The sequence below is a fragment of the Rhodnius prolixus genome, unplaced genomic scaffold (assembly GCF_049639745.1).
Source record: "Rhodnius prolixus isolate KJV_2025 unplaced genomic scaffold, Rpr scaffold_3, whole genome shotgun sequence".
Lineage (NCBI taxonomy): Eukaryota > Metazoa > Arthropoda > Insecta > Hemiptera > Reduviidae > Rhodnius > Rhodnius prolixus.
Window position 1 is genome coordinate 45,542,991 of NW_027411603.1, and position 13,565 is coordinate 45,556,555.

General features: G+C 32.2%; 3 protein-coding genes and 1 long non-coding RNA gene across 4 annotated transcripts in view; 3 read left to right on the forward strand and 1 right to left on the reverse strand.

Annotated features, from left to right (window-relative positions):
• The first annotated feature begins 743 nt into the window (after positions 1-743).
• LOC141453106 (NAD(P)H oxidoreductase RTN4IP1, mitochondrial-like) lies at positions 744-5,162 on the forward strand. Its single transcript, XM_074125868.1, has 6 exons — positions 744-1,532; positions 1,634-1,866; positions 2,328-2,525; positions 3,266-3,378; positions 4,355-4,637; positions 4,722-5,162. The coding sequence occupies exons 1-6, from the start codon at positions 1,262-1,264 to the stop codon at positions 4,872-4,874; spliced, it is 1,251 nt and encodes a 416-aa protein (XP_073981969.1). The 5' UTR covers positions 744-1,261; the 3' UTR covers positions 4,875-5,162.
• An 811-nt stretch (positions 5,163-5,973) lies between these two features.
• Positions 5,974-9,982, forward strand: TrpRS-m (Tryptophanyl-tRNA synthetase, mitochondrial). Its single transcript, XM_074125870.1, has 9 exons — positions 5,974-6,411; positions 6,496-6,657; positions 6,747-6,845; positions 6,978-7,141; positions 7,242-7,363; positions 8,534-8,647; positions 8,910-9,069; positions 9,366-9,637; positions 9,720-9,982. The coding sequence occupies exons 1-8, from the start codon at positions 6,316-6,318 to the stop codon at positions 9,589-9,591; spliced, it is 1,143 nt and encodes a 380-aa protein (XP_073981971.1). The 5' UTR covers positions 5,974-6,315; the 3' UTR covers positions 9,592-9,637; positions 9,720-9,982.
• A 1,264-nt stretch (positions 9,983-11,246) lies between these two features.
• On the reverse strand, positions 11,247-12,285 carry ATPsyndelta (ATP synthase, delta subunit). Its single transcript, XM_074125877.1, has 4 exons — positions 12,134-12,285; positions 11,845-11,967; positions 11,605-11,772; positions 11,247-11,529 (listed from the first exon to the last, which is right to left on the reverse strand). Exons 2-4 carry the CDS (start codon positions 11,965-11,967, stop codon positions 11,332-11,334), a joined length of 489 nt encoding a protein of 162 aa, XP_073981978.1. The 5' UTR covers positions 12,134-12,285; the 3' UTR covers positions 11,247-11,331.
• Positions 12,286-12,425: 140 nt separating this feature from the next.
• The window catches only part of LOC141453116 (uncharacterized), a 34,216-nt gene continuing 33,076 nt past the window's right edge, over positions 12,426-13,565 (forward strand). The window contains exons 1-2 of the long non-coding RNA XR_012457787.1: positions 12,426-12,551; positions 12,992-13,069. This is a non-coding gene — a long non-coding RNA (uncharacterized lncRNA). The remainder of the gene's footprint in view (positions 12,552-12,991; positions 13,070-13,565) is intronic.

Genomic DNA, 13,565 nt, shown 5'->3' on the forward strand with positions numbered 1-13,565 from the left:
GACTCCTTTTCATACTTATCTCACTTCCACACTTCGGACCTACATATCTATTACTAATTAAACCAACACTTATTCAAAATGATAAAACTTTCATCTCTTTATCCTCCCTCAGACTACATTCATGCTTTAAATTAAAGAAAAACTGTAAATTCAAAACGCTCATCTTTTATGAAGTTTCAAAAAAAAGGAACCTAAAGTTACACACTGGCACTAGCGGGAACTGATAATACGTTGAAAAAGAAGCAGTTACTATGCAGTAAGTGTACTGCGCATGCGCGCTCAACATAAATAGCTAAGAAATTCAAAAAAATTATATACAGCACATTAGCGGGAAGTTGAGAAATTTAAAAAGAATATATTGAACATTGGCGGGAAGTAGTTTAAAAAGTCAACGGTAACTGTGCTGTACTGCGCATGCACCAAAAATAAACAGGCCACGCCTCTGGGGAGCTATTGTAAAGATTAGCCACAATTTTTAATCTCTAGGAATTAATCGATATCTTGATGAAATATTAATTAAATTTCATTTAGAACCATTTTCAGTTAACAACATACCTTCACTTTTTACTTTCCCTCAGTACTGGTTTTTCTTCTGCGACTTTGAATACTCTCCATTTTCAGAATTATTTCGCACCTCCATTTTTTAGATATCTATGTAAAATCAGGTAGTTTAAATTATAAAAGAAGAAGATGAAGAAAACTCAAACACATAATAAGACAGTGAACTTGAATTTACTTACTTTTGAATGTTTAAATTTGGTGATCAACATTTTGTTATTCTATAACTTTTAGTTTTAAATAGAATGTTTCAATTTGATTTTTAAAAAACCCTAACTAATTATTCACTTTATATTAAAAAAAAACAAAAAAAAACAATAAAGTAGCGTAAGTAAATATTTCGGCAATCAGCCAAAAACAATTTCAAATGCACTCTTCCTTTGTCACTGACACCTAGCCTTGATAACTTACATACATTATGTAAGTTACATATAGAATTAGAGCACTTATTTATCGAAAAAAAACATTTATTCAAATTCAACATGAAAAATTAGTGTGCACAAAAATTAATATTTAAATTTTATTTGGAGAACTTCAGGTCTCAAGAACTTATTTCGAGAAAGAAAGAAAGTTGCAATGTAGCAGGTTATTGTTTGGTAGCGGTATGTGCCAAGCGGTAATTGAACGTACAAAGGGGCAAATATTTTTGTACATTTGACTTAATCCTGCAGTCTTGCGACATAATTGTTCGTTCAAGTTAAAAATGGCTCTCTCAAGTAAATTACGACTGCTCTATTGTTCGCCCTACAAAGTGTTTAAAAAGACAGTAACTAGTGTTCCTACAACAACAGCATCGAAAGACCGATTTTATTCCGGTAAAGAACATATGTCAGCTTGGGTGGTACCTTCTTTTGGATCACTTGAACAATTGCAGTTGTCTGAGTCTGTTCCTATTCCAGTGATTAATAATCACAAAGAAGTCGTTGTGAAAGTTCGGGCAGCTTCCATCAATCCTATTGATGTGTCAATGGTTGGTCAGTATTATCTTCTTCTTTTTAATAAAATAAATATTTGACTCATCTTAGATGGTAAAAAGCTTATAAATTCTAATTAAAATATTCATTACTTGTGCCAGGTGGTTATGGAAATGTTTTATTAAGTGCGATCCGACAATGCGAGAGTTTCCTTAACGTGGGTGATGAATCACTTCCTTGCCCATTGATTCTAGGAAGAGACTTTGCTGGAGAGGTCGTTGCTAAAGGAACTAGCGTGCGTCCAGATATTAAAATTGGAGATATAGTTTATGGAGTTGTACCGGCCCAGCAACAAGGCTGCCATGCTGATTTGGTTGTTGCTAGCGATAATTTGGTGAGACATCTAAAATATGAAAACCCTTGTACAACTGTCCTACCGGTCAGTTTTAATTATTGTATGTTTCTTGGAGATAGCTTAGTTTAATTTTTATCCTATTTACGATGCTTATTTATTACGAGCTAAACGAGAGCCGAGTGTTACCACTCATATCAGTCCTACGTCATAATCATTTAACATTTAAACCAAAACTTTTATCGTAGAGTGTTCACTTCGGTATCTTTTGTGTTACCGTATACAGAGGAGACCAACCAGTCTAAGAATAAACTTAATGTTTTATTTTTACATTTCATTAAGGCCACTAGTTAGTACAAATTAATAAAATTTGCGTTACTATCCATACCCTTGATTACTCGCGATGTTAATAACTTTTTTTAGTTGATACCTTATTTACTTTAGTTTATAGAATGATTTAAATTGATGCATATCATAAACAAAAACTCGAAAATATAAACAAGGTGCGACATGTCCCAGAAGGAGTACCTCTCTCAGAAGCAGCCTCGCTTCTATATTGCGGTATGACTGCTTGGTGTGCCCTCTGCATTACTGGTGATCTTTTGTGGTCGAATAAGGAAGGGAAGAAAGTTTTGATAATTGGTGGAGCCGGCGGCGTTGGATCTATAGCTGTACAAATGTTGAAGGCTTGGAATCTTCAGGTAAGCAATATTATTGTTAGAATTAATTCTTAAACTTTATCTACAATATCTCCAACACATTAAGATTGATTTTAAAACAATCTATTTTATATGAAAGTTATTCATTGATAAATAAATCTCGTTTACGGACGCAGACCTCTTATCTTCAACAATTCAAACTCCTGATCTCTTAATGTCATAAGGCAGCTTTAGTAGTTGTTGATTCTTGTAGCATCCAGAGAATGTAGCTTCTCTCCCGATTACACTGAACTTAATGTTGGCGCGAAAGGGCATTGAGTTTCCCCAATTTCCTCATAGCAGTTTTTAAAAAACTCTCCCACTTTTTTTAAATGAGAGGAAAAATGATACATTTTTGGCCACCTTAGCTTGCTTAGAAATGTTTGTTGCATCCTCAAAGAGAAAGAGAGAGATGATCTAACCCTTCCTATTCTCTGTATTGCTTTTCTAATTTCCTTATTCTTTAAATCCTAATAACTTTAACACAAAATTGCTTTGAGATGGCAATCGCTGACTGTTAAAAATTCCATTTAGTAACTCTCATTATCCTTCCCGTCAACACCAGGTTACTCCTTGAAGTTGTCGTTGAGTCTTTTGCTACACCCTCTAATTTGGAGCCCAAACGTGCCGTGCGAGTCTTCTTTATAATCTGAAAGTTAATATTTAAAGTTAATGTTGAAATTTCTTCAAGATTATAATACAATAAATTCTCATCAGTATTTATGTTTAAATGTATTTTGTAGGTCGTTGCAACCTGCAGAACCGATGCTATACATCTACTAGAAAGATTGGGTACCGATGTAGTTATTGACTATACAGCACCAGATGCTATGAAGAATTTAGAACATTCTGGAAAGTTAGTATTTTATTCTAAATAATTAAATTGAATCTTCTGTTTACCCTCTTTTGGGGAATAGAGCAATCGTGCCGGTTTTCATCGGCAAATCATGTTTAGTGTTTTCCTGAAAAATCCCAGATAGTTCACATTTGATATTCAAGTAAAGTGCTTCCATGGGAACTAACATGAGCATTTGGACGACGAGATCAATCAATCGAAAGTACTAATTTCTGAACCGATTTTTCTGTTTTCGGCGGTTTTCCCAAAACGGCTCCAGCGATCCTTAATGCAATATTGATTGCATTTATTTAGACTATAACTTTTACATGTAACATTTTCTCAGAAAAATCATTTAAGGTCATTTTTGGGTTAAGGGTATGCTAGCATACTAGTGGTTTAACAGAATAATCTACAGCTTTATCACATATCTTATTAATAAAACTAAATTTTATGGTAAAATTCCAGTTTTGCAATAAAGCGTTTTTCCTAAAGTGGCTCTTTACAGAACAGAATTTACAATTACAAGCGGTTATTTCATAAAATTGTTCGACTGATTTTGTGAGTTTCGTATTTCTCTCAACATTCATATATGTCTATTACCTTTATGTGCAACATTTTTCAATGGAACTTCATTTCTTTGGGTGGGTCTAAGTTAAACTATCCTCTAATGGAATCGTCCCAATATAATTTCGTTTTTAACTGAGTAATGTAGTATTTATAAGCTTGAAATGTATAACCAAAATTTGTAGGGAAAGAAAAGGTAGGTTTCCTATTGTCCTGTATTTTCGATTAGCTGAAAAGTATAATTTTTATCTTTAAAATTACTTACGCGTGAAACTTTTTCCAAGTAATTCGAGGGTTCTGACCCTCAGAAACAACCCAACAGTTGATGCAGAAACAACCCAATCATTTTGTAATAGTGAAAATGCATAATGTTGAAGTCATTGAAATGAAATCATTGTAAAATCATTAATGAGGCTTCTTTTTTTTTCAGATACGATATAATTCTTGATTGTGCCGGCAATGTAACCCACTACACATATATTCCATTTCTTAAAGATTGGTCAAATTCCAAATATATAACATTGAGATCGCCATTACTAGCCAATACAGATAAATTTGGTTTAATGGCCGGTATGGTAAAGAATGCAACAGAAATAGTGAGATCAAATGTTATAAGCGGAGCACCGACTAGAGGGTCAACTATAAGATGGGCTTATTTTCTTCCATTGGAGACAGGAGTTGAAGAACTTCACACCTTATTCACCCAAAAGAAGGTTATTGTCAATATAGTTGGCAATATTTCTAAAATTATAAGAATTTAGTGACTTTACGCTTGTCCGTCATTTGTTTTGTTGCAGATAAAACCGATAGTAAAAGAAATATTTCCGTATCAAGAACTACCTAAAGCCTATGCAAAAGTAGGTGAAGGGCATAACAGGGGCAAGGTAGTGGTAGTAAGGGATAAAGAAACTTCTACTTCACAGCCGTTCAAGAGTCCATTTGCAATCTGATATTGGCAATGATATTTATTGTTTAGAATTTATTGTGAATACACCGTAAAGTCATCCTTAACATCATCTTTTTTTTTCTTTATGAAGTTAAGAATATTTTTGACGACTTTACGTTTTCTCTGAATTATATATATTTTAATAAATTTTTATTACATTAATTTAACCAGAATTATATCATGGATCTAGTCATATACTCTTGAGAAAGCAAATTACTTAATTTTGTAGTTTTTTCTTGTACTTGTATTATTATGTGATAGCCTTCCTTGATTACATTATTTTCAACCTGTAGTTGTACTTTTCGTCTGTGCTTTCAGTGTACATTTATTGTCGGCACCTATTTCTCAACAAAATGAGTAGTTACTAGTAAGATACAACTTCAGGGCAGCAAAGCTCCTTTAATAAGTCAATAAGCTGAAAATAGAAACATGAAGTGTACCCAATGGTACACTGCCTTAGACGTCGGATGTGGTTGTCAGGAAGTGTTAAGGATGAAAGCTGGTGGATCGAAGACTAGTAGGTTCGAGAGAATGAAATTTTTTCGTTGCGATTGCCAGATCTCATGAGTCTGACGAATGGAATGTTAAGATAATTATGAATTTTAAGTCGAATTTGGATTCAGTAATGTACTCTATGATGTTGGCTGATGCCCATTTCGTTTTGAATATCAAGTTGTCGCGCTAGTAAGTGGAAACGTTTCTTTCATTTGAGTCTTGTTAGCGCATTCGATGTTATTTGTCTATTAAAAGTCCTAGGTATTTTTCTATGTAAGTTCTACTTCTGGGAGTGAACGTTATGTTCTGGCATTTCTTATTTCACTTTAATTTTTCATTTTTAAACCACTTTTCTAGAGTGAGTGTTGTTGCAATATGCGAGGTGACGGAACAGCTCAGAATAATCTTATTCTCAAAGAATAAAAATACAATAAGTAGATTTATTAAAATTTCAATAGTAGTTATGATTATAATCTTGAGACATAAATAAATTACATGAATGCAGAAAAATTAAATTATTTTTATTTTTACTAGAGTACATGATTTACTGGTATTTAAAATGTTCTTCGACTATGTTGAAAGACTTCCTTGACTATCTTTAAAGTGCACTCTCCTGTCATCTAGCGGCAATTATTAAAATTAAGTTCTTTCAAGCACCGCTAGATAAAATTAGCAAGCACTTTTAAACTTTTTCTAACTAGACAAAGACAGTATCGTGATCTTTACAAATCGAGTTTTAGCGCAAATAGCCGATCTCCAGAGCCTAAAAAGTTGTTTTTAAAAATGTTCTTTGAGTGAAAATGCAATTTGATATTTTGAATTGGTCCCAGAACCTTCTGGGAATTGGTAGGTTTTGCGATGGTTACGTTTAAACCATATAGGTTGGTGAATTTAAACGAGGAAAAACTAAAACCTCGAGGTCCCTTTTTAGATTTCGTTTTAACATCCAAATGATTAAGTATTTCCGATGTTATTCATTTCCTCTGAGTCAGAAATCATGGGTTAAATCATCTGAGATTCCATTGAGACGGTATTCCCAGAATACTGTAGGTTGTTTAGTTTGCGATTAGCTGTTTATACTCTTGACGGAAGTTTTTTCTTTTTATTATTCAATTGAAAAACTATTTTAGGATTTTAAACGCCCCAAAACAATATTATCTGGCATTCAGCCTACCGGAACTCTGCATATAGGAAATTACTTTGGTGCAGTTTTGAGGTGGAAAGCTCTACAGGAAAAGAATGAAAACGTAATATTATGTATTGCAGATCTACATTCCATTACATTGCCGCAGGTACTTTATTAATGTTAATTTCAATCGTATCATTGATTTGAAGTATCATTTTTAGAGCATCAAATTTCAATATTTTTTTTTACAATTAGAATCCAGAGGTTTTAAAATCAAGTGTTTTTTTGATGACAGCTTCTCTTCTTGCCTGTGGAATAGATCCATCGAAGTCCACAATATTTCAACAATCTAAGGTAAACAATAATTTAATACTTATAAACGTGCTTTATTGCTCGTTAATAGCAAATAAATGAATACATAATTAAGTTTTCAGCTAATAAATATAAAGTAGTAGAAGCAGTTCACCTCGCATTTTTAATATACAGGTACCTGAACATGCAAGTCTTAGTTGGGTTTTAGGAACATTAACAACAATGACTAGATTGTACCACTTTCCCCAATATAAAGAAAAATCATCTGTACTTAAAGATATTCCACTTGGATTATTTACTTATCCGGTTCTACAAGCTGCTGATATTCTTTTGTATAAGTAAGATAAATAGTTCCAATTGAAGTTTTTTAAATGCATGAGTTGAATTAAATGTTTCCTGGAAGATATATCATTTCCTTGTGTACTTTTTTGTATTTAGAGCAACACACGTTCCAGTAGGAGAAGATCAAGTACAACACTTACATTTAGCGCAACATTTAGTGCATACGTTCAACAATAAGTATGGGAAAACGTTTCCTCTACCGGAGTGTATTGTAGAAGGTAAGGTGCGAATTGAGATTCATCCCTTCTTAGAGAAATTCTGTGATCTGAAATTCATAAAAACATGCTGAAGAGCAAAAGAGAGTTTTAGCTAAGATGCGAAGAGAACTTTGTTTGTTTGTTTTTTGTTTTTTTTTTTTGTTATTATTATTATCACATGATTAGAAATTTTACGAGGTAGCCCACATGATGGTAAATGAGAGGAGGACTTTTGACTATTCTTTAATGGCCTTTATTTTTAAAAATTGCTTGTTGAGCTATTAAAAAATATCTCACATGGTAGTACACTCACTCTCAAGTGGAGAAGTTCGGTTAGGAATAAGTTAAAATATTTTTTGTAGGGTCTTGAAAAGATTCGCCATTCACCTTTGGGCAAAACAAACTCTAGATTAAGGAAGATTGGTCTCCAAGACCTTCGTCCTGCTTCGAAACATCTGCGTTAAATGGAGCTAGTTAAGTTGGTAGGAAACATGGCCAGGAGATAGAAAACATTCCAACTCCTTGAGAAGTATGTCATTGCTGAGCAAACGAATCCTAATGTGTCGCGCCTTTACCTGGAGTCGAACTGAAGATGCTAAGCTCTTTTTCGCTTTTGTTTTCGCATATTTGACAGATACGGATAGTTTTATATAAAAGGGACATCGTGGCCAAAATGTATTTTTTCTTTTAAGGAGTTCTCGGCCCTAGATTAGATTGTATGCTGTTGAATCGTACATTATACATTAAGATTTCAAGATTCCTTTCAGTTCGTGCAAAATGAGTTATTTTAGGTGCCCAATAGGAACAATCGAGCAAGCTTCTAAGGCTTAAAGATTCCGAAATACACTTTTCAAAGATGTTTATCGTCTTATATCCTCTAAAATTTTGTAAAGTCTTGGTTGTTTTTTTATTTTGAAAAATTTCCCAAATAAAATGCGCAGAAAAGAGGCCTAATTATTTTTTTTTGCAAACCCTTTTTTTTGAGATGATTTCTTTCAATCAGAATTTATATAAAATAAATCAAAAAGATTTAGAAGTTGTGAAACCACAAATGCATTCAAATAATGGTTTTAAGGGGTGTTCCTCTTTAGAGCTTCTTCAAAACCCTTTTTAATGTATGAAGGTATGAAGTTTGCCGGAAATTGTTATACTTATTGACTGCTTCTAATATACTCGTATGAACATTTTTAGAGAACATGGGTGGCAGTAGAATTAAAAGTCTCCGAGAACCAGATAAGAAAATGTCAAAATCACACGGTGATCCTAAAAGTCGCATTGAAATTACTGACTCTTCACAAGATATAGGTAATAATTATTTTGTTTTTTTCATACATTTTAGAAAAATCATAACATGGAGTGGTTGATATGTCGCATCATAGATTCATAATCGCTATTTCTTTATAAATATATATATGTACACATATCATTGTCAAATATTAATAATATTAGAAAACGTTCTGTCCAAATATCTTAAGAATTTAATTGAAGGCACTTTTTTTTCATTTAATAAATAATTTTGATTTTGTGCTCGTACATCTCAACATTTTAAGTTGTTTTTTTCCCTTAGCTCTTAAAATAAAGAAGGCTGTAACAGACTTCACATCTTCATTGTCATATGATCCAGAAACACGTCCAGGAGTGTCCAATCTGATAGATATACATGCATTATTAACTGGTAGCCTTCAAGAGGAAATTTGTGAAGAGTATGCACATTTGGATACCGGAAGGTAAATGTTACTTTTAAAAGTCATTTGTATTTAGGATAGAATCTGAAAATGCTCTATTTAAAAAGTCTAGTTCTCATTGCTTTATCTCTTTTTAATTTAAAATTAAAAATATATTGGACTGTTGTCCTCAAATTAGTATAACATGAAGTTCCTCATAATTTATTTTCTTTCACAAAAATAGTAAAAACAAATATATTCTACGGTTAATCTATATTACAAATTCAAAGACTAAAGTCTTATTCACTGATATTTTAAATTCTAGATCACATTTATACCATAGACTTTCCTTTTTCCAGGTATAAATCTGTAGTGGCTGAAGCACTAAATGAAAAACTAACACCCATTAGAAATGAGATAACTAGGTTGCTAAATAGTCCTGATTATTTGGAAAATGTTTTAACAAATGGAAATAATTTAGCAAAGGAGATAGCTGAAGCTACTTGGAAAGAAGTTTGTTATAAAGTTGGTTTGTCCAGAGAATTACCTTCTGCTAAATCCGAGCGACAGATACAATCTGCGTAATAGAAGTTATTATAATAGCTTATTAAAGTTTGTCGCCAAGATTTATGTGAGTTATTTCAATTTATATATTCTAAGTTTTCACTAACTTAGTTGAGCTACGTAAAATGTTTGAATTATTTTTTCCTTAGGGTACGCGATATTTTGGCTTTAAAAAAGTCAGAATAACTGATGATCTCGAAAGTAAAGTTTTACCAGTGTAGTTGAAGACTTCGATCTTGTGTAAGTTTGGTGGACGTCATTCAGGAAGTGGAATTTAATAAACCATTTTTTTTTTTTTATTTTATTTTGTAACTCTGCAATATGCAAAGAAAACGCAAATGGTAAATTACATAAGTTTATGTAAAATAAAATCGATATGGAAGCTCTATAATAAACTGTTTTTCTGTTTGGATTATTTATTTATTTAAGATTAATCTTCCAAATAAGTTTTTAAAAAGATTTACTTAATGTCGATCTTAGTATACAAACATTTTTAGACATTACCTACAAATCGTAAAATAATATTTAAGATTTAGTTGTACAAAAATAAGCACAATTAGTCTCAAAACTCATTTATTTCTTTATTTTTTTACTCAATGAGAGTGTGCAATATAAGCTAAAAATAACAATTAAAACGAACATAACTTAACACTATGACATTATTATTGGTAGTGGAAACACATTTCATTTGGTAGCTTGAAAATAAATATATCTTCTTTTTTAGACACGGTTCGGAACTTTCACGGTTTATTTTCTGTTTAATATTCTGATATTGGAAGTACGTTGTATGTTTGTTTGGATTTTAAGTTGGAGAGAAGTGAGATAGATTTTGTAGTGGAAGAAATGTTAGGGTCAGTCTTTAGCCTGTAGTCCTAGAAGTTAAAAGGATGTTGTAGAATTTGTAAAGAATTTACTAGATCTGATCACGAAGTTGAAGTAAGACTCTGGAAGGTGCAAAAAGAGGTCCTCCTCCTAATCATCACTTGATAATGGTTACTCAAGCGCATCAGAGCTACTGTTATCACCAGATATCTGTGGAGTCGCATGATAGGAACTCGTTTTTAAGGGTGTAAGGTCCTTGCCTGTTTAATTAGACTGCCTCAAAGGACATTAAAACTGAAAGGTGTAGAATAATTTTCTTAAATCCGTTCCCTGGATTTAATGGAGAAGTGATGCCAAAAATAAGATTTTCTTACTTTTTGTATTTGTTAACTATTGAATAGGACCTGGGCCTAGAACATGTAAGTGGACGGTTATTTCACTAAGAACTACTGAGTTAAAAAAGATCAGGATAGAGTAATCGCTAGTAGCAATAAAACCAACCGTAACCTTAATGCAATGGAATACTTCATGATTGTGTCGTTGAAATGAAAATAAGAGTGGCATAAAACGTGGCTAAAATACGAACCAATTAAGCAGAAGAAATAAGGATGTCGAAGAAAGAAAGATTAGTTAGCTATGTTGGAAAGTGCGACAGAGATTGATTTCAAAGAAAAAAGGCTTAGGGCCATTTTACGTGAAATATTATAATGCTAAAAATGACAGAACTTTAAAGAAGGTAATTTTGAACTTTTATTTAATTTATGTTAAGTTGTTACTGTACTCAAACTGTGATTGTACACAAACTTAATTCACCACATAGAAGAATATGAAGGAATATCACAGAAACAACCAAATTATTTTACATTTATATTTTTAATAACTTAAAACAATATTTTTATCTACAATTATATATGAATTGCCACTGGAATCACAAAAATTTTACGTAGTTGCTTGAACAAGAGCCTCTGCTGTTTCAATTGCTATTTGTGCCTCCGCTTTTTCCACATCAGTCGAAGCTCTTGAAAGATCACCCTGAGCTTTACTTAACTGTTCTCTAGCTGCTGCCCCATCTAAATCTTCTACAGGATGGGCTTCTTCAGCCAATACTTGCACTGAAGAGTCATCGTTGATAGTAATCTGCAGCGAATAGAAATCTGTTTAGTTTGTTCTCATGCCAAAGCTATTAAATTAGAAAAATGAAGTAAAACTTACTGTTCCACTGGACACAAATATCTTCTTCGAATTGCCATCATTCTCGAATACAGTGACTACTCCAGGTTTTAGTACAGCAAGTGTCGGTACATGTTTTGGAAGTATACCGAAGGAACCACTGAATGATGGTACATCAACTTGTCTCACGTTAGCGTTGTTGTAATACACCTAAAATTAAAACGTAATTACTAACTGGAAATACAATTACTATCATAAATCATTACGGAAAAGTTGTCTGACCTGATTAGCCGCTGCGAAGGTAAAAGACATTTCATCTGCGTAACCTCTTTTAACTGACACATTTCTTGATCTGGCAGACAATAACATAAAAGTAGTGCGGGATGTTCTAGTAAAAGCAGACATCTAGAAAAAAAAAAATGAAAAATAAGTGTATTTCTCAACCAAACTGACCAAGTCCGTAACCTTTTCTGCACTTCTAAATAAAAAGCGTTGTTCAACATATTATGACTAGGATCTGAAATATCTATCAGTAATGTAAAAATAATTCAAGAATGAACAAAAATATTACCTTTTTTTAAAAAAAATTAATAGTCTAAAGATAGGCAGTAGAAGAGGTTACACAGGCCCGCAAGCAGTCTGAAGTCTGAAAAAGAATACAGTGTGACCAACACTAGAAGAATGAGGTTTAATTTCGTTCAAAAATATATATTTGAATTAGTTTTTTAAAAATGTCTATTCAATAATCCGAAATTACTCAATTCCTTTATTAAATTATCATACAACTCTTCATGATTAATTATTTCTTAAACTTTGAAATTAAAATTTGTCTGCGCCTCCATTAGAAGTTAAGGTTTCTCTTCCTACAATCTGACGATACTGAGTGCTGAGCTCTCGTCCGTACCCCCTAAAAGGCTCAAAATAAAATTTGTTTTTCTAAGAGAACACTGAATAAAAGAAAAAGTTGGTGTGTCGCTTTTTTTGGAAAGGTATTTCAACATTTTTCCACAGCATGACCGTATTAATCTCTTTTAATATATTTAATATAAATTAAGTTGATGAGATTCGTTTTCATAAGCCTCAATTTGGGCCGTACTTATGTTAATACTAAAATATCTTTCTAAGTCAAATAGTTGATTTTTTCTTTGGAACTGGAATAGGTAATTGCCAGAGAACAGTTTTTAAATCATGTTTAGCATTTCCTATCTTCATTTGTCTAAATATTTAATTATAATCTAACAATAAACTCAATCAATTAACTATCATGAAGAACCACTAAAACTAACGTACTTATTTTCTGCAATAAGTAGCAAGAGAGCATAAATATACATAAACTATTACATTTACAGAAAACAAGTAAAAATTTTCAGGTTTATAAGTAAAAAGTATTAATTTTAGCATGATATGAATTAATGTATCAATGTTACAGGGGAAATTAACTGGTGACTGACTTCTCTGGGCATCCATAACGAAAAATAAAATCTTTTTAATACAACACTTGAAAAAGGTAAAGTAAAAAACTACTATCTGATTGTAACATTAAAAAATAAGTTTATATCAAATTTTAGAAAATACGTTGATCGGAGGCCCCGATTGTTCAGACTTCGAAATAAATTCAATTTGATGAAAGTTTGTTGAAAAAGTGGTCAGGCCCGTAGTTATAGATAATATCTTTTGATCTTATCCTTCGTTGTACGCATGTTTATTATTTGCCTGACCTGTTTTAGACTTCCATCGTCATCATTGGTAGATTAATGAGTGTGGTATTTCTACTTCAAATATGTTTCCGTCTTGCACTATAGAGTCAGCCAGGGTAACGCGTTTTCTAATTAATTGTTATCTTAACATCTCTAAAAAAAAAACTAAAAATACATAAACTTTTCAGTACACTATCAGAGAAAAATGCCCCACTACACCTCCTAATTATTAAACTTCTGTAATAAAATGTAAAAAAAAAGATTATTTGATAATGTTTTATCAAACTGTCAATTAGTGCTTGAATT